This window comes from Calonectris borealis, chromosome 9 (genome assembly GCF_964195595.1).
Source record: "Calonectris borealis chromosome 9, bCalBor7.hap1.2, whole genome shotgun sequence".
Taxonomy (NCBI): Eukaryota; Metazoa; Chordata; class Aves; order Procellariiformes; family Procellariidae; genus Calonectris; species Calonectris borealis.
This window is the reverse complement of record NC_134320.1, coordinates 22,686,766-22,713,249: the sequence shown is the minus strand read 5'-3', so window position 1 is coordinate 22,713,249 and position 26,484 is coordinate 22,686,766. Positions and strand designations below refer to the sequence as shown.

Sequence of the window (26,484 nt, the reverse complement as noted above, 5' to 3'; positions counted from 1 at the left end):
ATATACTGAGCATGACGTCACGTGGTATGGAATACCCCATTGGCCAGCTGGGCTGGCTGTCCTGATTATGTTCCCTCCCATCTTGTGTTCCTAGCTCCGTCAGTAGGCACGGGAGCTGTCCTTGGACTAGGAGGGCACTTAGCAACAACTGAAAACATCAGTGTGTTATCAACATTCTCCTCATATTAAATCCAAAACACAGCACTAGGAAGAAATTTAACCCTATCCCAGCCGAAACTGGGACACAAACATAAAGAAAAAATGTCATTAATCTGTTTGAAGAAGAGTAAATGCTGGTAGGTAAAACCAGCTAGTTATTCAGTGACCCCACACACATGTATCTTGCTATGTGTGGAACAATACTGAAGTTCTGTGATTTAAATCTGCCCAGACATTGTGGGTCGGGTGCATTTCTTAGCATTGTAACGGAGCAAAATCAGCTTCAGTTAATCCAGATAGGTAATAATTTGCTTTTTTGGGCTCAGACAGCGTGTTCAAATTGCACAAATCATCTCTTTTTGGCTTGCTTCAGACAGTTGCTTGGAAATACATTAGGTTATTATTTTTCAAGATGTAAGATTATTTTTCTCGTTCCAGTTTTCGAATAAGACCTAAAAAGAAGCTCAAGGATAGGGAATCCTATGCTACTAGAAATAGAGTGAATAAATAGTGTCCAAATTTCGCCAAGACGGTAGGGGAATTTACTTTCAAATATACAGTTCAGTTATTCGCAGGATTTCACAGAGGCATTTCTGTGTAATTACCTCAAATTTATCTACAAGCTTTCCCAGACAGTTTGGGGATGTCTAAGTGTCATAGGACACAAAAAACATGCTTGGATTTTAAGGCCTTATACCAAATTTTTCATAAAGTAAATAGAGACTGGAAAGCTTACCAGGGGATTTCAAAGGTAGTGTTATTTTGAAATTGTTGTAAACACTGGAGTATGATTGCATGAAAACCAAGTTCTGAAGAAAGGAGTTTTTGTTTTATAGCAAAAGCAGCTCTATAAGAAATTACTCTTTCATGTGAACGCCCGCCCCCCACCCGGAGAACTCTCCTCTTAAAAATCTGTCATCTGCCTCAAATTCTTTCCTGATTTGTTTCTATCTTGTGTCGGACTCATCTTTATTTTACTAAATGTTGAATTATACCCTTGGTCATGCTTTCTCAGATCTTTTCCTCTTCTGATAATGCTGAGCAACATAAAACAAAATAAAACTTACTGCACTTGTACTTGGCTTCAGCAAGTCCTAACCACGAAGGAACAGACTGACTGGTCATACTCATACCGAGTACCATTACCGTAAAAGAAATCAATAGTTAGGCACATTACTTTCTCAGTTCAACCTTCAGCCCTTCAGTTGAATTACAGACGGTCATCAGATGCATGCCACAAAACCCACAAACACAGAAGGTCTCTCTCTGTCCCTCTTTTTGCCTGGAACCAAGTGAAGGACAAAGTTTGAAAGATAACTTTGAATATTAACATTTCTGTAGAAATACAGTAAGTATATAAAAGACGGCTATGGCTGTTTAATTTGTCTCTGGCGTGCTCAGTAGGACAACGAAGGAGGCTTGGGTGGTAGCAATCGCAGGAAGGCACCTCATTATCGGAGCGGGATGCTTTTCGCTGAAATGGGAGCGGCAGCTCCTGTCAGAAAGCGTAGCGGAGTTCACACCAACAAATGATTTGGCATACTTGGGCGCAGCTCCATTATCTCCCCTCTTCTTTCTTCCTTCTCTCTAATTTTAGAGAAGAGCTAGTTTTACGTTTGCAGCTTTCTTTGCATTTGTTGATGTCCAGCTTTGATCTACAGCCAGCTTGAGTTTACTTTTATGCTCTGCTGAATGCTGCCTTCAGCCTCAATTTCAGAGCTGTGCAAATAAATTATAGTGAAGTGTTTAATTAAAGTTAGCCTCATGTCCTGATTGCAGACTGCCGTCTTCTCAGATACAATTTGCAAATATATTTTGGAGTTTTTACTTCAGGCAGGATGACTAGTTGAAGGTTATTTACTTGTGATTGATCGTGCATTGGATGTTTCTGTTACCTTTATTTTGTGAACAACCTGAAAATAGTAGCTGAATGTTGAAGGACAAATAAAGGGCGTTGACTTGAATGAAAGAAGGGGATGTAGTAAGCCTGAACAGTCACAGAACTGAGGGCTTGATACTTCTAGAATTACATACGTGCTTTTTGGAGAAATTGTCTTAATTCTGAGGAATAAGCAATCCTAAATATATTGTATACATAGCATTTAATACTTAGGTTTCTTCAATACTTGGAGTTTCTTTAGGTCATCCATTTCTGACACTCTTTTGGTGGGTGGGTCAGAACTGGCAGGGAGATGAGCTTGGCTGTGCTACTGAGTGTCAGTCGTTTTCATAGCTGCAGCTTCTACGGTTCTGACCTCCCAAATAGTTTGTGTAGAAGCTGTTCATCAATATGAGTCAGCAGGTTGGTATCTGATAAAATATATTAATAATTTGAATTTCATAAATTCATAATAATTACCGAACTGTGGCACTAACAACAGGTAACATTAAGAAGAGAAGATTTTTCACCACAGCCATTCTATATGCTACTTTTGGTTTTGTTTTCTGCCTAAGTTTACACCTTTCAGATAAGATTTCTTTGAGATTGCTCAGTACTGACCTTAATGTATTCTTTTAAGAAATAATAGTAAAACTGTTTGCTTAGGTGTGGTGCTTTTCTACCCTGGGATTCCCAGCCTTGGTAGCTAGAGCAGATGCATTTAAGAGCTACCTTCTTATCCGCCCTGACTTCATCTGCATTTTGGTGGTTGTGGGAAACATCCCTTCCTGGGTGTACTGGCTTTGAGGGTTTTTTTCGGTGAGTTTTTTCCCTTAATCTTTTTCCTGTCTTGTGTGCCCTTGGCAAATCAGCCACAATCTGCCTCAGCCAGTCTATTGGATGCAGGTGTATAATGCTGTTATTAAATTCCTTTCCTCAATCAAGTGGCATGAATGATAACAATGTGATATGACAAACATATTTCCATTATTATTTTTGACCTGTTTAACTTACCCTTTTTTTTTCAATTGCCTCAGCATTTGCAAAGAAAGCAAAGTTTTAAAATAGTATCCAGCATCCTCAAGACCCCAGGTGCCACCTGCTTCATACAGTTATTCATACCTTTCCTTTCCAAGATCTGTCTTACTCTCTTTCATCCATGACTGGATGAAGTACGCTGTTTTATTCTCTTTCGTTTTGGAGATAAGTAGAAGAAATTAGGAAAATATCCTTGACTGTCTTGATTGTGGCCTTTTCAGAGCGCTTGTCTTTTCTGTTTTGGGGGGATTTTATCATAGTTTTTAAGATAGAATGTTTACAACTCATTGAGCATAATCTTGGGACTTAGAAGCTAGTAATAAGTCTAACATAAAATAATTACTCTTTCTAAAAATGTTTGTTTTATTACCTATCCCTACTTCATTTCATGCATGGGGGAATACTACTGAACTCCATATTGCACATCGCAATTTCTTCCTAAATAGTCATATCTTTCAAACAGCATAGCATGAAACAATTCAAAGAGTAAGTACCTAATTCAAATGGATAAAACAACTCATTCTTTAGCAGTTTCCCAGTTTTAGGGTAAGAGGATTTTACCCTTGTATATCTAAACCAAGTATACAAGTGCTCTTTTTCAGCACCTGATAAAAGGATGAGTTCTCTTTTGTTTTTGAACAGAATTTTCCTACCAAAGAAAAGCAGTTTATCAAATATGGGTAGTTGGGGGTGAGATATTTTGTTTTTTAAAAATCTGTAATGTGTAAAATGAGGATTATGTCATGTTGTAAGCATTTCTAAAAAAGAAAAAAGAAAGAATAGAAAATTTAATCTTTATTCATTTTTGGAGGTGTTAGGAATGTTGTGACTAAAACAGGACTTCATGCAACATAAATGGACTGTTAATTTCTCAGGGTAGCACTCTTTGGATTCAATAGGATTCTTTAACATTATTTTAAAGGTGTATTTTTTCAATATTTTATTTTGTGCTAGAAGTAAAAGATCCAATTAGTTGAACCCCAGTGTATAAATAAAAACAAAACTGACCGCTGTGAGCTAGTATTGCTGTACCGTATTTGATGAGATGTGGTTATTAAGTAGTGCAGAATATTTTGCTTTTTATTACAAATTTTACTAAAGTATCCAAGTGTAGAAGAAACGAAGGGGTAGGAATAATTTTAAAACTATTTTTATAATTTAATGTTTACCTATTAGCTTCTGGACTGCACTGCCAAAATGTTATGACTTTGTTGTAAACTCTTCCAATGGATTATTGACTTTGTTTGGGAGGGGAGGAGCCATGTGTAGTTTTACTCAAGGAAGATTTTGTTCTGTTTTTTTGTCACTTTAACTGAAGTTAGATCTGAGATTAGCTGTGCAAGCCTCCAGCTGCAAGGCTATATGTGATGTTACCAGGATGTGTTAACTTACTTTGGTACACATGTGCAATATTTTTACCCATGGTTCCCAAAAAGGTAAAATGAAGGGTCAAAGATCTGTGATGAGAAGAGAACCACTTCGAAGTTACAGTGAAATATAAGTGTGCAAGTACCCCTAAAGCTGGGCAGTAACAAGAGGCTTAGGTCGTACATAGTTTCAGGCAAGTGCAGAAGAAAAACTTCTAATATATTGAGCTTTGACATAGCCTTCATGTCAAAGATGTGTAATGAAAGCACATGTAACTCTTTGTTATATTATACCCAGCTGCTTTTTCATTATGTAATGACTTCTTACATGTACTTTCAATGTATGAATGTATTTAATAGCTTTGCCATTGGGGCTTACTTTTAACATTTGGAGCAAAGAACATGGTTTGCAGAGTGTTGGGGCAGCAGGGAGTCAGGTTCTAGTTCTCACATAATTAAAAAATGAGCTCTGCTTTTGTAGGGCCTTTTATTCAGCCTGCTCTTGTTGAGCTGATATGTTGCCTGGGAAAGACCAGTGAGCAGCTCTTGAAGATGCAGTTTGCATGCATAAATTAACTAAGAACATCCAAGGGCAGTTGCTAAATGCATTAATAATTGTGCAAACATGTAGTTTTGTTGTTTACAGAGCCGTGGATAGCACCCTAAAGGAGCAGCTAGCAAAAATGACGTGAAGAGAAGCAGCACATGAATGTAGATGGGCAGGGATCTCATTTTCACACAGGCATACTGTAGAAGCAAATGGTTTGATACTTCATTATGTTATATCTTTGTGTATTGATTTTGCCTCAGGAAAATTCAGTGTAGTTTGTCTTATACGAATGATGAAAGCTCCGATTTTTGGTTTGCTTGAGGGTAAGCGGGAAAGGCATTGGGCCTAAAGGAGTTAGATTAGAGGTCTCCCCAGAAATCAGCCTAGATACAACCTCTCAAGCCATAAGACTTTTGAGACTCTAATAGTTACTGCACTAAAGCGTATCTATTGACATGTCTGCAGGTACAAATTGAAATAAAGCTGAGATTTACAGAATGAGGTAAAATTTGTATGAACTTCAAGGATGTACACTGGTTAATAGCCTTTCCTCATTTGAGGTGAACTCTTTACACCCTGAGGCATCAGATTAGGTAAAATATAAAATAGCTTCTGCTAGTATAAAAACTTCTTCACTTGATTTTATCAGGCTTTCCAAATACAATAATTGCACTGGAAAAAATTTATATTGGATTCCAGCCTGTAGTCACCATTTGAATTTCCTTATGAAACAGTTTTCAAGTCCTTTAGATATTAAAAATCCCACTTATTTCAGAAGAAACTGTATGAAGGGCAAGACTTCCTGTTCCTACATTTTAGTATTTGGTGTTAAATCTGATGTTTGCCTGTTCCAGAACTGTTCTATAACTTTGGCTGACCGTTCTAAATACTTGGTTTATACAGCACTGATGACATGTTACAGACTTAGAAACTTGTTAACTTGAAAATTCAAAAGAATACATTTAAGAAGACAGGAACCTGGGCAAAATTTTTTTAAGATTTCTGCTTAAATGTTGAGGTGCAAACTCAGACAAAATATTCAGATACAGTTGTATAAGGGTAAGTACTTTCCTAAAATACCCGTGTTCAGGAATCTAGTAAAATTTCACACATCCTACGTATCCAGAACAACTTTTGCTAGAATTTAAACAGTTTGTGTAGAGATGCCCAAAATCAGAACTGTTGCCTTTGGCAATGAATCCATACTTAAGTTACCAAAACTGAACTAAAAGAGAAACTTTTCCATCTTGTACTGCTCCTCTTATTTTAATTTTTAAACACTCATGTAATATTCTTGTGTCATCTTGTATTTGTGTTTTATGTGAACACCGTGTAGGGATTTAGAGGTTCCAGAATGTCCTCCATGGTGTCCTGAGAGCTTCATAACATTCTAAAATAATAATGTACAAGACTGATTATCCTCATACTTGGTCTTCACCAGAATTTATTGCTATAAATGTGTGAGAAAAATGCCCTTGGTCATTCTTAAATTATATATATACACACATAAAAAAAAAAAATCCTTGAAAACACGTCTTGAAGTATTTTTCCATCACTGCCAATGCTTGACATTTAATAATAACTTAGACCTTTAGTACATACACTTGCAGTGTCCTAACTGAAGAGCAGAAAATCTTCATGCTCTAAACACTTTTAATTTAGTTGGAAGTGATTCTAAATAATTTTAAAATATGTATTAATTGAAAAGTTTACGCGTCAGAGCGGTACAGTCTGTTATCACTATGGTTATCTGAGTATAATGTTTGGATAACTGATGGATTATAAGAAAATACTTCAATAGTTAAGGTAGGCTGCTCAAGAATCATATAAGACCACATAATAAAACTATATATTTGTAGAGTAAGTATTATCTTATGTATTTTCATAAGTGACCAATATAATCATTCATTCATTTTCTGAAATGCTTTACAGGGCTGATTCCTTTTAAGACAATTAACAGAAGTGAGTTAGTATCCCTTACATGGTTTATAATACATTCCTGTAACTAACGAGGGGAAATTCTCGTCAGAATCAGCACCGCTTATTATAACCACTGTCAAAAAAAAATTGGGTTTTTTCTCACAGCTGATGAATTGTGAATGAAAATGGCAAAGATATAAATTCATCTATCAGATTGAATTCCCAATTCAGAATTACAGGTATTACAGGTAATTAATTACAGGTATTCCTGATTAGGAAGTGGGGTAAGGTAATTGCAGAACTCTGCTCAGCTGCTTATACTTATGCAAACAACTTTGTTTCTGTGGAAGGAGCACCCTCAGTGATGCATGATTATAGGTATAGCCTGAACTTTGTCTTCTCTTTGCAGGCAGAACTTGTTGATATACAGTATGGGACCGTGGAAGACTTGATCCGGATTCAAGCCATTACAAACGTGACCAAAAAAATTGCACTTTTGAAGCTAGGACAATCACCTTTGCTTTATAAGGTTAGTCACATGCTTTAGCTGAATTATTTATTTGGTTTTTTTTCAAAGTAGTAGAACAAAGACTTTTCCATTCTATCCCAGTAAGTCAGGACTTACTGGCATTCAGATTCTTCCTTAATTCTAGCCACTTTGATCTGCGGTGTCTTTTATGTGTTACAGTTATTTATTTTGCTGCATATCTTGCAGTGCCCCAGTAGTATGCCATATTTTCTCTGGGTGTACTATAAGCCTTTTGGCAAATAAAGAAATCCCTAAAATAAATAATAAAGCATGAGGGGAAAAAAAAAAGGCAACTGAGATCAGGAACAGTTGGATCTGTGTCTGCTAAAAATATACATATAACACTGCACCGAAGTCTTTTGTTTCTGCATAACTGTACGTAGTGCTTGGCCTGCTGGCTGCAGTTTAAGCACGCTGCGAGAGGAGGCAGAGCGCGGTATGTGCTCACCTGACCTCGGGCGTCTGCGGGTCTTTCCAGTCCCACTGGGCCGTGTCGAAAGCTCAGCACGTTGGGCCTTGCTACGGATGTGCTGCTGCCAGCGCTGAGATTGCGAGGTAGTAACCAATAGCGTACACTATAGGAGGACTAACGCTATTGTTTATGGACTTGTTTAAGAAATGACATCGTAACTTGATCGTGACATAATACAGCCTTGCTCTGTGGAGAATCTGCCTTTGCCACCTTGGTTCTATCTGCCATCCTTACCGTCTCAGAGGGAAGAAAGGGACTGAGACTTAGAAAAGAGCATTAACTTCTGTGGTGCTTTCTGCTGTGTAAAATGTGTGAGCAGACTACCCTGAGATACACAGATGGGCATTTATCCCCCCTGCCATTAATGGCCAGTCACTCCTGTAAAATTACTGGGATTTACTGGTCTATGGATGGGTTACCACCAGTTCAGAATGAGAACCATGTTTTTCTTCCGCTCCCTCCTTCCTTCGGGGAGGGGTGTACACGGGTATATGTGTGTCCGTTCTTTCTCCTCCAACTCCAGGGCTGGCCGAGAGCGCAGAGATGGAGCTCGCTAGTCCACTTGTACGTTAGACATAATAGACTCAACATATAAACCACATTTAAATGCTAAATGTCAAGCAACTGCCTTCTATTGCAAATATTTTAGAAACAAAAATGCTGGTTTGCCTTTCAGAAAATACACTAGCCCAATAAATATTTAAACAATTGATTCCTGATTCACAAAAGCAATTATAAAAGAACAGTGACTCCAGATCTTATAATTAAGAGAATCAGGATCTGCTCTGTCAGCCTTAGAAAGCACAATCGGGACCACAACACAGGTTCAGAAAATAACCGCTTAATATTTTTTTCTATAGGAATAATATTTGTCTCAATAAAAATGCCATTTTCAACTGAGTAGCTTTAGCAGTTTATTTAAATTATTTAGATGCAATCTAATTATGCCTGTGAAAGGTCAGTTATCATTGTTGGAACTTGGCTGGTGTGCATCATTTCCACCAATGGATCTTATACTGCATTTCACCGCTAACTGACAATAACAATGAATTAGCAATTGGGGCTCATAAAGTAGGAATTTGATAAAGATGCAAAGTTGCTGTAATAGGACTGTCTAAAGTGTCTATAAGATGGACTTTTTACCAATTTAATTTGAGTTTCTGTAAGCACTTACTGTGTCTAAATTAGCAAGTATTGCAGCCTGAAGGTAGGAGTAGGGCAAAACAGTTGGTGCTGAGGACAGGGCACATCTCAGGAACTTTTAGTTTGGGTTGGCTGTAGTCTGGTCCCAAGAAGTAAATGCCAAGTGGTGGCTGAGGTGTATGAGCCGCACTTCTGGCGCTCATCTGCTATTCCAAAAGAATCCGTTTTGCACGTTCAGAGTCTGTTATACAGTATGAACCAAAGGGAGGTATGATCAGGAGATTGACTTTGAATGCACGCTTGGGATCTGAGCTAAAAATGCAACTCCCCAAACCTACTTTTTGTGTTCTGCTCACGCGGGTAGGAAGTTTGCCCTTTATTTGTTTTTTCTCTTTTTGAGATTGTAAACGGTCTCTTTTTTTAGAATGTAGATTGTGTCTCTTTGGCTGTGAAATAATTGTAAGCTATTAAATGTATGAGAAAATATGTAGGAAGATAGCAGAAATAGATTCTTCTTTCATTAGGAATATTTGAAGTGAAGGAGAAAGATTGCCATAAACAGCAAGTCCTGCTGGTTTAAATGGGCCCAGTATCTCACCGCTGAATCCACTTTTTAAATCTTTTTTTTCCCCCTAATGTTTATGTTTCAATACTTACTGAGTCTCACATTTCTGTTGCAGCAGATACTTCCCTCTGCCTATATTTTCCTTATCTCTGTCTTCCATGTGCTTGGTTTTACATCACATTAAAACAGAATGCTAGTTCATAACAGAGCTGTCGCTATATGTATATTTTTTTTACTGCTTTTCTTTCCAATTTCTGTATTTAACTTGTATTTTTCACATTTTAATGTTCTCTAATTTCTCATTATTATTACTTTATATTATACAAATATGTCGCTCTGGATTTTTGTAGATCCTGCACCAAGGTTTCGTCTTTGTAACAGTTTCTAATCATGTCTCTATTTTTCAGCTTAGCGTTTTCCCTCACATGGGTATGCTTTTTGCCCCTCTGTCTTTTATTGCCATCATCAACTGCTGGTTTTCATGTGTTTTTCCTGTTTTCCCCTTTTGTGTTTTTAATTTGTCTTTTTTTTTTTTTAATCTCTACTGTTCTTTCTCTCCATATTGAGTCCATTGGAAAAAGCCTGAAAGAAATAATAAACTGCTGCTGGGAGAAAACTCAGCATGAAAACGGAACAACATTTCTTTAGTCTTTACATCACATTAACAGAAAGAAGTATGTGCTGGTAGAAAACAGCTTGAGGTACAAGGGGATAATTTATAGAAATAAGCCCAAGTGATGGAAATTTGAATATTTGGAAAAATAATTGTATCATTGACAATATTTTTGCTGTAAAGGTTTAGTTTGGTATTATATGAAGATTGGATAGGCTACAAAATTTTGGGAAGGATCAAGGTTGAAAATAATTTGGAGCTTCTACTTTCAGTCTTTCAGACTGGGCCCACCTCTCATATCTTCAGACACTGAAAACAACAGACAGGGTTCAGAGCTTGGAGTAACTTGGAATTGGAATATACAGGGAATTTGGAGTATACACAAAAGCCTGAAGTTAATGTGCTGTTAGAATATGCAGTTGAATCCTTAATGTGAGTAATTCTGGTTAAATTTGGTAAGGTTCATAAATTTAAGCTGCTTTGTGAAAACAAGATTTGTAGAAATCTGACCTTAAGTTATTTTTGTAATTGAATATGATTTTCAGATTGTATTGGGAGCGTTGTATTTCTGTTCCACTGAAACAGCACGTAGTATCTGATCAGGGCAAGAGGGGCAGCAGTTACGGCAGTGGGCACATTTCCCAGAGTATCTGCAGAGCCACACGGACATATCTCGATCCCTGAAGCGGGACCTTTTCAAATAAAGAATATGTTACTACAGCCACATGATAAGTTATACATACAAAAAGAAAGAACATGGGCCCTACCTTTATAGCAGGGTAAAGTATTAAAAAGAGCATTGACTCGGGAAAAAAAGCAGGTAGAGCTTACATTGCTGTGCTAGAAAGAACAGATAAAAAAGGGATATGTATTAATGTATATATAAATCAGAGTGGAGTGGAGGTTTAGAAGGGGGTTTTACCATTGATATGGCATTATTAAGATCAGTAAGGGAGGAAGACTCTGTAGTTTATTATAAAAATATTAAAAGTGGGAGGAAAGAATGGTAGAAATGCTTCAAGGGCTAGAGCAAGTTACAGTATAGCAAAGGCAGGGTCATTTTCAAATGCAACTGAAAGGTTTAAGAATTTACTACTCCCAGCACCTGGAGTGACACTTTCCTATAGCAATGCAAACTAAGGCAGTAGACTGAGGAGTGAAGCACACAGGGACTACTCATATGATGCATCAGCTTGGCATAGTCATGATGCTAGTAATCTCGGTCTCTTTAGCCAGAGTAATTCACAGTGCTGAATAACTGACTGAAGGAAAAATTTTAAACTGCTATGGCTACTCTTAAAGGGATCTTGTGACTAGTCTGAGACATTTCTAAGAGCTGGATTGTTTCTGAATAAAAAGGGGATTGGATTAAGGAAGAAGAAAAACTTTCTTAAGAAGAAAGCTGAAACGAGATAAATGTAGAACAGAAGTGAAGCACAGCTTCTGGAATTAACTACCATAAAAAAGGTAGAATACTTGCTTCCTCACACCTTCAAATTGAAAGTGACTGCCTTCTGGTGTTCTGACTAGAACGAAAATTTGTGTTTTGGTGGAACTCAGGTTATTGGGATCACTGGTGTCCTGGTTTCGGCTGGGATAGAGTTAATTTTCTTCCTAGTAGCTGGTACAGTGCTATGTTTTGGATTTAGTACAAGAATAATGTTGATAACACACTGATGTTTTAGTTGTTGCTAAGTAGTGTTTACCCTAGTCAAGGACTTTTCCGCTTCCCATGCTCTGCCAGGTGCACAAGAAGCTGGGAGGGAGCATAGCCAGGACAGCTGACCCAACTGGCCAATGGGATATTCCATACCATATGACATCATACTCAGTATATAAGTTGGGGGGTTGGCCGGGGAGGGGCGATGACTGCTCAGGGACTGTTTGGCGGGTGGTGAGCAATTGCATTGTGCATTACTTATTTTGTATATTCTATCATCATCATTGTTATATTTTTTTCCTTCCTTTTCTGTTCTATTAAACTGTCTTTATCTCAATCCACGGATTTTACTTTTTTTTTTGGTTCTCTTCCCATCCCACTGGACGGTGGGGAGTGAGCGAGCTGCTGTGTGGTGTTTGGGTGCCTACTGGTTAACTGGCTACTGGTGAACTTCAGTAGCCAGTTATGTACAGGAGGTCAGAGCAGACTCCCTGATGTCCTTAAGTCAGAGGATTTATAAATGAGGGGAAAGATGATGAAATTTATTACTAGTGATTAGGCAAATCACTTCTGTGATGTAGAACACCTTCTTGAGAAAGAGCAATTTGAGTTGCCTACTGTGTTTGTAGACAAGAAACATATTTTAATAGTATAAAATGTGTGGTGACAGAAAGATTGATGAAACCACCTCACTAGCACCCAGCTCCTTTGCCCTAAAACTTATCTGATTATATGTCACCAGTGTGAGCACATAAAAGAAGCCAGAGGAGGGTTTTTTTCAGGAAGAACTGCAGTTCAGTTTTAGTATCCAGCCTCTGGAAATACCATCACCAGATTCATTTTTTGAAAAATGTTGAGTCTTGATCATGATTTAATCTTTTGGGGTTGGGATTCAAGAAAAAGCCATAATTTCTGTCCTAAATTAACTTTTAATAGAGTAACAAAAGCTCTGAAGGCCAAACCACTTCATCTTTAAAATGTTCACATATTAACATTTTTTCCACATCCATTAAATGAAGATGTTGTAATGTGTAAATATCTATATTTATTTTAATAATTTACTGCCTTCATAAATATTCATAAAATTGCTTTTTAACTGTCATAAAGTTTAGAAATGTGGATGCTTGCATGTTTATGCAGAGGTTATTGGCAGGCACTTACGGATAAGGATTTACTAAATGGAAAATATTAAAGATGCTCAGAATAAGGGCAATTTGCAAAAAGGCTTCTATTTAATAACTGTGTTAGTTTTAAATAAGTTTACTTTGGAAAAAGTCATTTCACTTTTTTACTGTCTACATTGTTTATTTCTTTCCCTCTGGTACTTTTTATGGCTAGCACATATAACTGTGAAGATTAAATTTTAAATCTCCATTTAACTAGGACCCTCTCTCTCCTTTCATCCCTTCCTTCCTCCCTATATATACACATGTATATGTGTGTGTGTATATGTACATACATATGAATACATATATGTACACACACTGTGCACATATAAATGTAATATACTGAAAAAAATGGTTTTTAGGGAACTTCAACACCTTATATATGTTTCATTATTAAGGACACTGTTGGGTTTTTTTTCTTTTTTTGTGGGATGGAATTTTTTCCAAGGCATCTAAAGTCTTTATATACCTATTTCTCACTCGTGTACCATGTGAGCGCTATGGGATTTTTAATGATATTATATCCCCTCCCAAAGCCCTTGTTGAAAATTTGAGCCATAGGTATAGTTAGTATGGATAAAATTTATAGAAGCATATAAAAGTAGACCAGGAGATCTGGATCTGAAGGGATCATCTAGTATCATCCGCTTGAATAGCATCCTGTTTCTCAGGTTTTCTCTGATTTATCATCCTTTTAAAATCTCATCTTGATTCCCAAAATCCTGAGAGTTCCTCTTGAATAATGCAAGCTGAGTTCAGATTGATTGATAACAATCAGATTTGTTGATGCAGAGTTTGCTATTTAGCCAAATTATATTCCTACAAAATATGCTAGTTCTTAGTTTGTCTTCAATGAACTACCAGTTGTTTTGTGATCCTTCTTCCTTAGCCTTTGTTTCCTCTGAGTTTAGAGCAGATTCCCTCCTTCGGGTCAGTTGGTTTTATTGCTATCCTTTATCCTCCCACCCCCCCCCCCCCCCCAAAGATTAGGTTTAGTTCACTTGTGTTCTTAACCTTCCCTCTCCTCAAACAGCTTCTTTAATCTATTAGATATAATCCAGTCTGAAGAAGGCTCCCTTTTAATTGCTTTCTCTAATTCCTAGGTAAAAATTTCTGTACCAAGGCCTTCAAAAAATTTACTGGACAATAGTCTGTACCAAAAAGCTGTTAATGTATTTGATGTTTCATACTGCCATCAATCCTGTGTTTTGAATGATTCTTTTAGTCACCTATTTACCTCTTCCTGATTTCATGATTCATGGAATGATGCACAAGCTGTTTTGCTCTTTAGTGATTACTGAGAAAATTTATGTTTGTTTTGAGGAAAGACCATGGGTCTTCCTTCATCTGAAAGTGTATCAAGCCAAAATAGCTAATTAGAGAAGCCTGGAGACACGCTGCCTCGATATCATAAATCTGTTCAGTGTTGGGGTGACTAAGAAATCCACCCCCAGCCCATTGAGTACATGTACCTGAGTTAAAAAAAAACGTGTCTCTCTGCACAGATTTATCACTTAATGCTTCATCCTGAAGTCATATTTTAAATTTTTATTGGCAAACTTAGTTTAAAATATAGCTTTAAAACAATGAAAGTACCGATTGTGATACATTTTTTCCCTCTGTGTGAGGTACTGTGGGAAAGAAAATTGAGAATTGATACTGACTTGAGAAATCTATAGTTGATGACTAAAAAAAAAAGTCAAAAGAGTGGTTTTGTATTGCTGATTGGAACCAAATCATGCTGAGGTCTATTGTTCAGTTCCTAGAAGGCTGTTACTACCCAGAATAATTTAAACTGAGCATATCAATTTACCTCGTACTTAATCCAGCATCTGAAGGATGATGTGCTGTGACCTGTAGCACCTAAAAGTGAAACAATGCCAGTGCACTTATAAATCCAATCCGTATCTGTCCAGATGAATGTGAAGTAGTTGACAAAAATTTTCTCTCTTATCCCTTTAGTCAAGCGTGCTGCAGTAAATAAATGTAGAATGAGAATTCCTTCTTTATACAGTATAAATGGGAGAAAGTAATTTGCTCTTCTAAGTGGTAAGAAGAATATGTAAGGGGTGGGGTAGGAGAAAAGCAATTGTTGTCTGGAATTGTAGCACAACTTGTCAATATTCTCAAGTAATTAACATTTTGGTTGCATCAGTAAAAGGACTTTTGGTTATTACTCATTTCCTTTTCGATTACCCCTGGATTTGTTTGCGTGGAAGGAGAAATGTGCTATTAGCAGAGTAAACAAGGGGACATATAAGTTAATGAGCAAAAGTAGATACCGATTATTCTGCATTTCTGATGCCACAGAATTTTCCTTTAATGTTTTGAGAAGTCATTGCCGTTTTGCAGACATACTTGTATTCCCAGCTCTAGTTCCATTCTCTCTTTCTCTTCTGGATTGATACAGAAGTTCCTGAAGTCCTATTGCTGAATCAAACACTGAATTCTTAGCTATTCGACTGGGTACATAGACCCAGTTATTTTCAATAACGCTGAACACTTAATTTTCTCTTGGGAAAATAATTCTAAATATTCATATACTCAATTGGGTGTTTAATTGCACATTCACTACATATATTAAATGCATCCTTTGAAAAATTAGTCCAGCTCCCATTATGAATCACTATTTCCTGAGGGAAATGGCTCACCGTTTTATAGCAGGTCTCCTCCTTTTAGTACAATAGGCTTAAATTGAGTGAGACAGTAAGTGGCTTCCATTCAAAAATGGAGGATGGCTGACTCATAAAAATTTCATTCTGGGGTCTTCTGAAGCTCTTGTCGGATTTTAGAGGTGTGAAGCCCAAGCATAATTCTCTATTTTATCAAGCCCTTAAAAAATGAGTAGTAAATGCAATCATCCAATTTACTGTCTGAGTGCTCTGTCCTGATAAATGGTGCAAAGTCAAGTGAAATGGCTTTGCTGTGAGGCAATTGTTCTGAAGCAGAGCTGAGCAAAGAAATCCATTGCCTCAATTTGTACCTCAGACCTCTAAATCCACACAGCTGATCAGCTACTCGTGTGCAGGGCAATAGGAAAGACTTAGGCACTTTGTCTTTCCATCATAAAATCTAAAACTTTTAAATTTGCTCTTTCTGCAGATGCAGTAGCCATACTTCTGCAAGTGGTCTTGGCACTTTTTCTGCTGCTTATATAGGGAAATACAGACTTTTTTCCTACCCAAACTGCTAATTGTGCTGGCCCTTCAGATTTGTAGAGCCTGGACTTCACAAAAGAGCCATTGACAGACAAATTATCTGGGCCTTTTTTCATCTCATATGTTTCTAGCACATACTGTTGGATTTCAACAACAGCTGAGAAAGTGAAAAAGAAAATGGAAGACACAGGAGCTTTGAATAGAGATGAGGAGTGAATATATAAAATCTGACCCTGCCAGAACAGTGTATCTGCCTTTTGGTTCTTTGAAAGTGTCAGCCACCGGACTAGGAGAAGCAATACAACCCATGCCATTAATCTTCCGAACTGCCCACTTGAACAACTCTGCAAAGGGTGATTACAGACCAGTACTGTACGTGCTGGTTATTTTATATTTTCTGGAATAGTGACCAGAGGAAAAGGTGGTCCGTCTTCAGGCAACGAGTGTTTTGTAAGTACTCCCGTCACTCTGTAGTGGGTTTGAATTATATGGCATGTTCCGTAGTAGTTACTGGTTTATTATTTTATTGAAAAGAAGTTATGACTATTCTCTGGCCTTTTTATGCTTTTTTAGGTCTTTTTTTCTTGTTTCACAGTAACTACTTCTTAATAATCGGTTTATTTACATGTCTGTGAACTGATTTGAAAGGTGTCAAAAGTCATTATTGTTGAACAAAGTATTTATGTAAAATTTTATTTAAGAGATTACAGAAGTAAATAGTTCTGCTCCTAGAATCAGTGTTTTATTTGATAAACCAGGATGTCACAGATTACTCAACTGAAGAATGATTTTCATGCCCTGTGGCTCTTTTTTTTGTCATCTGCCCTTTAAAATGCAGCTAAGTTAACACAGTTAAGAAAAAAATGGCTCAGTAACCCAGTGGGTTCTCTGAATAGAAATAGCTTTGAAGCTGGTCCTAGAGTTTAGGAAATATAGCCAGATCAAGACCTTGGTTTGATTTGCATTTGTTCTGCATGGCTTTAGAGACTCATCTGTGGGAATTAGTTCACAAAATCAGCACTAGTGATTTATGTATGAAAATCTGAATTCTGCCCTTTCAAATACACCTGTAGTTTGCACTGTGATCAGAACTTTGAGTATAAACGTGGTCTTGCTGAACGCTGATCGCCAACCTTTTCATTGGCATCAGTGGAACTAGGTTTTTATACTTCATAGCCTATGGAAGATTTTTATTATTTTCCCTAGGGTTATTTGATGCACTCTTTTCAGATCTTCGGTAGCTGGATTTTGTGAACATAGCTGGATACAATATATAACTTCTTAGCCTCAGGGTTTTGGGAGGTCTTTTTTGGGTGTGGGGGTGGGGAAGGGTGGTGGCTTTTAGTGTTACATTTTTTCATTTTCTCTTTCTTTACATAATGCTTAAGAAGCTGTAGATCACCAAAGTCAAAATTTCATTCTTAGCCGTTTGGGCCTCTTGATGCCTGTACATGAATTGGAAAAGCAAAACACTGAGTCATCATTACAAATATAATTGGCACTTTCTTTGCAAGTACAGCAATAGCCACTTGGAATATTTTGTTTCGATTGCCAAAACATTAAACTAACCTTCTGTGCAGAAGGCAATTCTTCCACATTGAACATATTTTCACTTAACAGGAAGTGATTGTGCATTTCAATATGAGAATTCAGGCACTTTAATTTCATCTTTAGGTCTGAGTGTATAATTCACATGCTCAACATGCGCAACAAAGTTAAACTTCTCTCTTCTGTTTTCTCTAGATCTAGCTCTAAAAAAATGGTAACTTGGTTCAATTTCTATGTTATCCTACTATATTCTTGTGGTTTTAAGTGGGTTTGGGTTTTGTGTGTGGTTACTTGTGGGTTTGGTTTGGTTTAGTATTGAACTTATTCTAAGCAATTTTCTGAGAGCAATTAATTTTCTATATTTCAAGTTGGAGTTCTGATCATTCATGGTGATTGATTTTTTTTTTTTTTAAAGCATTTGTTTTGATGCTTTTTTGATACAAATCTAGGTTGTTGCCTACAAAAAGTTTCCTGAGCTTCCTGATGTTCATTGGGAGAGAAAACAAAAGTCGCATGATCACAGTCACTGGAACCTTACATTAAATATGGTGGGGGCAACTTTCCTAAATTGGCTTAGGATGCCATATAATAACTAGTAACATTTTTCATTAATAGTTCCAAATTTCACATCACTTTTACACTTCAAATTTCTCTAAAAATCAGGTTCTTCATCAGATCAAAAAAAAAACAAACAACGAAACAAAAAACCCCCGCCACATTGTTGCTGATGATAGCCTTGTAATTGTAAATTTGGCTGAGGTTTGTCAGCACAGTGCACAATTATGTCTAGATACAGGTAATATTTTAGATGGAGGACAAGTATTTGCATTTTGTGAAGGTTGGAGGAGTGCCTGCACTGACAGTCGAACCTGTTATTTATGTTTTTCCACTGTAAGTTATTATGCAGGCATCATAAGAATTCTTACCACGCAGCCTCAGAAGTGACCTTGAGGTGACCTAGAGAGACCACCCTTTCAATAAGAAGGAAGCATATTTTTCACTTCTAAGTCAATCTTGGTTTTCCCTAGAGTGGGAACTGACTATATTGCCTTTTATATCAGTATTCAGTTCTATGTGATAGCTTTATGATATAAAATGTCCATTGGGGAACTCACCTGACAACTCATTTCAGTCAGGCCTCCTACTGTGATCTCAGAGGAAAAACGATAACATTTAATCCGCTTAACCACCTGACCATGTCCCATTCCTGCTTATCATATTATAGAGTATAAGAGAAAAAGGCAAGTCCAAATCTGCTAGTTCAGGCAATTCTTAGATACCAGGTTTAAGAAATCTTTATGACAGATTAGAAATTAATTAGTCCTGTGCATCTGATTGCTCTAGACATCTCAGTAACCATGTATGCCATCTTATTTTCAGATTCTTTTAGCAATGCAGTTGATCACGTAAATGTGTGATCCGTTGGATCTGCTGTTTTCAGTATCAGATAAATGTTGAGGCTTCCGCAGGCTTTATGGGCTCTTGCTGTGCCTGGCAATGCGAGTTGCCTCTGCTGTAAGGTGCTGTACGCGAACCGTAAAAATGAGATACAGGGAAGACATTTGGAATGCATTGGGAGAATTGTGACCTAGCCTCCTTTTTCTGCGTTAAGAACTGTATGTAGCATCAATCCCATTCAAAACTCTGTATATATCTTTCTTGTTTTGAAAGATCCAAGAAATAGTGTAAGTATCTTATTTACACAGTGCTTCACACTTGGCATTAAGGGGAGCATCTTTGAAAGATGACTTTTGCCCTAGCCAACAAAATGGGGTTGGAAGGGTGATTCAGAGTGTGTTAAAAGAATAGAAATTTTCACTATGGAGTGTTTAATTTACGTTTTGTTCCTTTTCAGTGTAATACAATTAATCAGAAATTAGCTAATTATGAGAGGTTGAAGCATTTAAAAAAATTCATGTGAGGCTATCATACCCGGAAATTTATTTTGTGTGCAACATTGCATGTACAATATAATTTGTTTGCAAATGCCTGTGGTGATTTGTTTTCATCTGCACATTTTTGCATGTACTTTTTTCTGGAAAACTTGTACCTTTTGCAAGTGTAAAGTGGGTATCACAAATATACTTTGCATTTTTAAACAAGATTTTTATTAAAATGATACTTTATTGATTTCTATTGTTTGCAAGTAGACCTGGGATGAATTTTGATGTGAGTGCTGTACAGATTCATTGAACATTGCAAAGACTAAATCTGATGTTCCCACTCAAAGTGCTTTATTTTCTTTGAAAATTAAGTCATTTCAAGGCATTCAGATTCAGAGAGTAAGAATTGCTTCTGACCTACCAAAAGTGCAGAATTGTTCAATGCTTAGTGATAGCAGTGGTAACAGGGGAAGAGTAGCTTAAATGTCCTATTTCTCCCTTTTTCTGTTCAGCAAACAAGCAGAACAAAACTTAGAGTACATTATTTAATTTTGGGAAAACCTATGTTTTAATACCAAAATTAGTTTAATTGTTAATATGACAACGTTTATTTCTCACTAGAGAGAGAAGCTTGATACAGTGAGATTTCTAGCATTCTGCTCTTGCTTCACAGCCTTATCTTTAAGCACATTAAAACTCCCTTTATTTAATATAAAGAACATATTTAAGTGTGTTGCTTAGTATGTTTGACAGGAACAAGTCCCCTTTAGCAAAAGAAGCCATGTCTGGTGTTTATTCAGGTAAAGCTCTCATATGATGATAAGGTCATGGCCATAGGATAGTATGTTACTGTTGAAATGTTGTTACCATAAACTGTCATGGTGACATGCACAGACAATCGCTCATCCAGAATGATTGTCTGCTTAAGTCTTCTGTCAAGAAGTTCTTATTGACCTGAAAAAAGTCTCCATCTTTTATTATGAGAACATAACATAAGAAATATCCTCTGTCAGCCTGATATCTCTACCTGACATGGTTCCTGCTTAGGGGAAGTGTATGAGTTACAAAGCAAGTACAAAGTGATTTTTTTTTCTGTGGTATACCTTCCCCAGAAGTGGCAGTCATTGGTGTTGTGACTTCCTGAAGTGGAGAATGTGTCTGGGCTGATTGAATTATCATCATGAATATTCCATGAATTGGTGTATTCCACTTCTGAGTCTGTTTATACTTACCTCTACAGTATCTTGTGGTGATGAGTTCCACTATGTACATACCTATAATTTCGTGATATAGAATTGCACATTTGGGAAAGTATGTATTTAAAACTCTGGCAATGCTTTACCACTTATTACAAACCAAAATTGGTATAACAACCTACCTACAAAATATTCCAGCTTTAGTCTACATGTGAACAGACCAGAGTAAATGATAGAAATCTGAAGGTACCAGCTACATGCTAAACACTAGCTTCACCCTTTAAGGATCTTTGAAAGAGGTAAGCTTTTTCTCTTGGCCTCAAGATTAATAGACAGTGTAATAGGAACTAGTGCTTCAAAAGTCTGTGCTCCTTAAACAAATAACACCCAAGCAGATTCTAAACTTTTTTTCTGAAATTAATTTAGTTGGTGTGTCATGACCAAAGTGTGTTACATGATGATTTGGTTTGCCTCTGAAATGTTTATAAATACTAGGAAAAAAGACATTTTTAACATTGCTATTATCATATTCTCTAACTACACTCCAAGAGAGAAAACAAAACCAAAACCAAAAACCAACCCCCTCCCCCAAAAAAAGAAACAAAAAACAAACCAAATATATTTAAAGGCAGATGTGTGACTTGTCCTTAAAGAGGAAGCAACATTTCCTTTTGTATCTTATGGTGTGAACTTAAGTCTTTGGAACAGTACCATGTCAACATTTCAGTCAATTTGATTACGAATGGTACGCCTTCATTTTGGAAATCATTTTACTAATAATTGGTTTTGGACAAAGCTATGTATCTTGTATGTTGAAATCCACGTACGTCAAATTTCCTAGCTAAAACCATCTGGGATTTTTATGCTGATGGATAATACATGATATTTATGGCTTTATGAAATTTAAAGGAAGAAGGATGATGTGAAGTGATAGTGTCAGTAATACAAGTGTGATATAATATATGGCTTTGAATTTTACTACTGTCTGAATAGAACCCTTGTACTTATTAGTAAATTTATGTATTACAAATGTTGTTGAACAACACAAGCTGCATATAGACCTAGAAAGCATATGGCTATGGAAATTAATCATGGAATAAATAAGCAATATACCATAATTTCAGCCATATTAAAGAATAGAAATACATGGAGGAAATGTCATAGGCAAAACATTTTTTAAGTAAAAAACAAGTATGTTCTCTGAATTCTTCTCTTTTAATATGTACTTCATCTGCTACTTCTGGAGGCAAATAAAGCAGCGGTTATCCTATTATTAAAGAGGGGGTTGTGTGTGACTCCAAGTATCCACGTTTTAGCATTGCGTGAGTATCAGTACAGTTCAGATCCACCTTCTACACAGTTATCCGTGTGACCCTAGAAAGCTTCATATCCTCTTTTTGCATCTGTCTCAAAGGCGGGGCTGAGTGAGAGCCTTTGGAGAGAACTACATCTGTCACAGATTTGTAAACTCAGAACTGTGAGTGTCATTGAGCAAATGGCTTGAGAGGATTTCTCAGACTTTGTGTTGTCACCTGGTCTCTTATCTCAGGTGTGTACCTCTGCTGCCTTCTGGTTGCTAGGAGATCAGCATATCAAAATATCTCTCTTGAAACGTGTTTCAGAATCAAAACATTTCAAAAAAGCATACAAGATTTAAATGCTTTTTTTTTCCCTAAAAAATATGAATCCTCCCAGATTAATGTTGTGTGTAACAGAGAAATAAAAATAACTTTATTGACTACTTTGTTATTGGAGGGCCAGCCAAGTAAATAGGTTAATCCAAGACGACTGATCATTAGTTAACAGTGCCTTCTGGAAAATTACAGCTATTTTGTTCCCTATCAAAATTTCTCAGGTCTTCAGAAGAAAACACAACAGCGAGTGTTTTAAAAGATGCCAAGACCAAAGAATAGAAAAATTCGGGTTTATTGTTGGAAAGCAGATCTCTTCGCTGCTTTATCTCGAGACTTTCTGCCCTCATTTTGAAGTCAGTCATAAAAGCTTTTTCTCCAGCTGGGGTAAAATAATCAGTTCATTCTAATAGGTTGTGCTTATCCACTTCTCTACAAACCAGTAAGAACATGTTGATTTAGCGCCCTGTTTTACAGTGTGTTTGTCCATCACCAACTTGTTGACAGGGCTTCTGAAAGAAGGGTTATACAGAGATGGGAATACTCAGAAGTTGTTACACAAATGTTTGTACTTTAGATGCTAAGCCTGGAATGTAACATCAGTGACTGTGAGCTGAAATTAATATAAATGTTTCTAAGGCAGACTTCAAAGGCTGAAGTTATTTTCTAGTAATCAAAGATTATCTTACGGGGTGCGAAGAGCTGAGCTGTGTTAGAGAAGGTTTTTACTGTCAGAGCTGCCTTCTAAACTCAGTATCTTCATGGATTGTCACGTGAACAGATCATTCTCTTCAGAAATCTTGTCTGAAAGGACAGTTTAATGGATGTTGGCAAAAACCCAAAAAGGTAAATTAGATTTTAAACCCCCTGTCATCCTGCTTTTAAGTATCTGAACAGAACTACTTAGCTATTCAGTGTCTTCTATTGGCATATAGACTCTTGTTGGAAAGATGGACATGAATTAATTTGTTTCTCTGTTGGTCTAAGTTGTCTCTACTTCTATAATTGACTATTATTTATGTACATTGTCTATTTTAGGATTAATCTTTAGCATTTACTATCAAAAAGAATCATAACGTTTATATGGATATTAAACATTTTTCCATTTTCTAAGAGAATTTGGTTCACTGCACATAAAAGGTTACAAAGCCTGAATCTTTTAGTTCCCTACCAGTTTAAGTTTACTGAAATGGAGAGTGTTATGTTGGTGTAAAGCTGGTGCAATTAAATGCAAACTTAGGCACAATGATTTCAGTAACTATTAATATTCTAAATATAATGGAGGTAGTTGCGTTTTCTATTTGTAAGTGATGCAAAAGTAAGCTTGCTGTGTAACCCTGAACTTTGTTTTCACCTTTTTGACCAGTTGCAAGCAGTGGTAAGTACAAAGATTAGTCATCACTGCCAATCTGTCGCCAGAGAAAAGAATTAATGAGTGAGAACAGAAATTTCTATTTATGCTGTTTTCACTCCTTGCCTCAATTGCAAAGATGTTGCATGAGAAAATTCTTGTCTGAACTTGGAACTATTCCCTAATTTTCTATAGATTCCTATGCTGTGCTAAACACCAGGGGATATGAATGTCTTCATTTGTCTGTCAGACTATTCATTCATTGCATGGCCTTGCAGCATAACATCATGCTGTGCTTGAGCTTTTATTTGGGTTTTTGGTTTGTTTGTTTGTTTCTTTTCCAGAGTAAAGTTGTGTATGCTATAAAGCCTTTTAGTGAAAGTTCTGTCTTAAGAGAAAACAGTGGTGTAACAGAAATTGATTGATCATGGTTTCATTGTATTTCTTTTTCATTCATCTTCTAACTACAGTATTCTGTATTTATGTCATTTAGAAGTCAGTTCAGTGAAGTTCTAGGAGCTGTAAATGGTGCTAAATCTTTTCAGTGGGCCATCAGAAGGAACTGTATTTGTTTTTAACATACAAGGTGTTGAAAGATATTTTCTTTTGGTCTTTTCTTGCCTTCCCAAAAAAATTGTCAGAGAAAGACAAAAATTACTTTACTGTGGCTGCTGTCCATGACCTAGTTGACGAGAAGAGTGACAGGGAGCATTATGTTACTAGCTCATATTTCTTAACCGCCCTTTGTATGACCTTGTTTTGGTATTAGGGTCTTCCTTTCCTAATCACTGCGTAAAAAATCTTTATGACAATAAGTTGGACATATTTTTCACATTTTATTTTTTTCACTCCATTTTTTATGGCAAGGCCAAGGGCATAATTTTGGATTAATGTTCTGGAACTAACTGTATACTAGTGTCATTGAAGAAGAGCTGGGCATTGTTGGTTTTGTTTTGGTTTGGGTTTTTTTTTAATAACGAATGGTAAATGAATGATTTTGTAGTGCTTTGTGACTGTCAAACTATTACAACTGCCATCTGTGTTCTCATCAAGTACTACAATCTTGGACCTCCTTCATGTAGCTCTTTCTACTATTTCATTTTGGTGAAATGGCCTATTTAGTAGGTCACAGGAGGAGCCAAAGCTCTGTTTTACTGATGTCCTGAGTGGAAAGCAGTGAAGAAGAAAGGACCTGAAGAAAAAAGCTGCAAATGTTGACTTTTTCAGCTGTTGTATCTTTTATATAGATTTCCTGCAGTTTTGCTGTACCCGAGTTATACATAAAGTGGTACTTTGGTTTATTACATCTTCCGCTATTGAACAACAGACCCTGATGTTCAATATGAAAGATATGCTCATGATATGTTCTGTGTAGTACAGTTCATGAATAAGGTCTTGTGGAAAAAATTCTAGTTGCTGAAATGTCAGTCATGAAAAAAAATGGAAACTAGCCAGATTTTTAATTTTGGGATTTCTAGGGGAGCTTAGAAGTGAAAATTAGTACTGATAATTTATAAAGAACTTTTACTGCTAAGGTTTTTAATAACTTCTTTAATATTTATAGTTTTTGAAATAACTTTATACAGTGGGGCACATTCTTTATGATCATTTCTTTTATCATTCCTGGTTTGTGACTGTTTTTCTAATAAGGAAGATAAATAAGTTCATTCTGAATATTGATTTACTTAAAGGCATGCTAACCAAGTAGTTAAACGCCGCTCTTTTCCATAAATGAAAGTAAGATATTCATCAACCAATTAATAATATGCGGTTTTCCTAGTTGATATATAGATATGCCTGAGGCTTACATATAGCACACTCTATATCATTACGTGTTCCACTTAGAAACATAAAATTAAACCAAATGTAAATTTAAAAATACATAGCAATGTTATACAGTATCTAAAGAGACTGTTATATTGTGTTCAAGGTGTTATTTTAAAAGCATGAAACCTGGATACAATGTAATACCCCGGAAAATAATTGAGCAGAGAACGTGTTTTGTACTTCCAAAGAAATAGACTACTTTTCATAGAATCTTCCAAGATGGTAATAATTGCAAGAATAATAAAATAAGTAAAAAGAAATTTTTTTGCGCAGGTCTAATGAAGGTGGTTGTATTTTAACAATCTAACAGACGTCCTAAGGTGCAATTACTTGAGGCAGCAAATGTGCCTTAATTAAAAATCTATGACTGATTGTTATGTGGGTTGTGAGAACATCTGCTAATATCTTCATAGATACCATATAACATCTACACTCATGGAGCTAGTAAAGTCATAATCTTACTTTTATCTTGGAGGTGGTAGGATGACTTGGGCTGTTTGCATTTCAACATTACTGACTTTCAGTGTTGGTACTGGAAAATGTATACTCAAGGTACCCCAAAGATATCCCAAATACAGGCTACATGTAAGTTGAGAAAAGATTGTTGAAAGAATCAAAGATTATGAGTTTACGTTGCATATGATGCACAATTTGGGGGGTTTATGCAAGTGGGTGTTTCCCTTTCTCTCTGCTCATTTACTTCCTTAGTCTTACTGATTATTTAACTGGAAATTTTAGAAACAATATAAGTTTTTTTCCACATTGTTCTCTCCATTTTTGTGTCTACTTTTGCTTTGGTTGGTGGTCTGGGGCCATTAAATGTCCAAAG

At 36.5% G+C, this 26,484-nt stretch overlaps 1 protein-coding gene across 1 annotated transcript in view; it reads left to right on the top strand.

The window, feature by feature from the left end:
* Positions 1–26,484, top strand: part of NAALADL2 (N-acetylated alpha-linked acidic dipeptidase like 2) — a 296,669-nt gene that overhangs the window by 60,022 nt on the left and 210,163 nt on the right. The window contains exon 4 of the mRNA XM_075157700.1: positions 7,323–7,442. Coding sequence (XP_075013801.1) covers positions 7,323–7,442 — 120 coding nt within the window. The remainder of the gene's footprint in view (positions 1–7,322; positions 7,443–26,484) is intronic.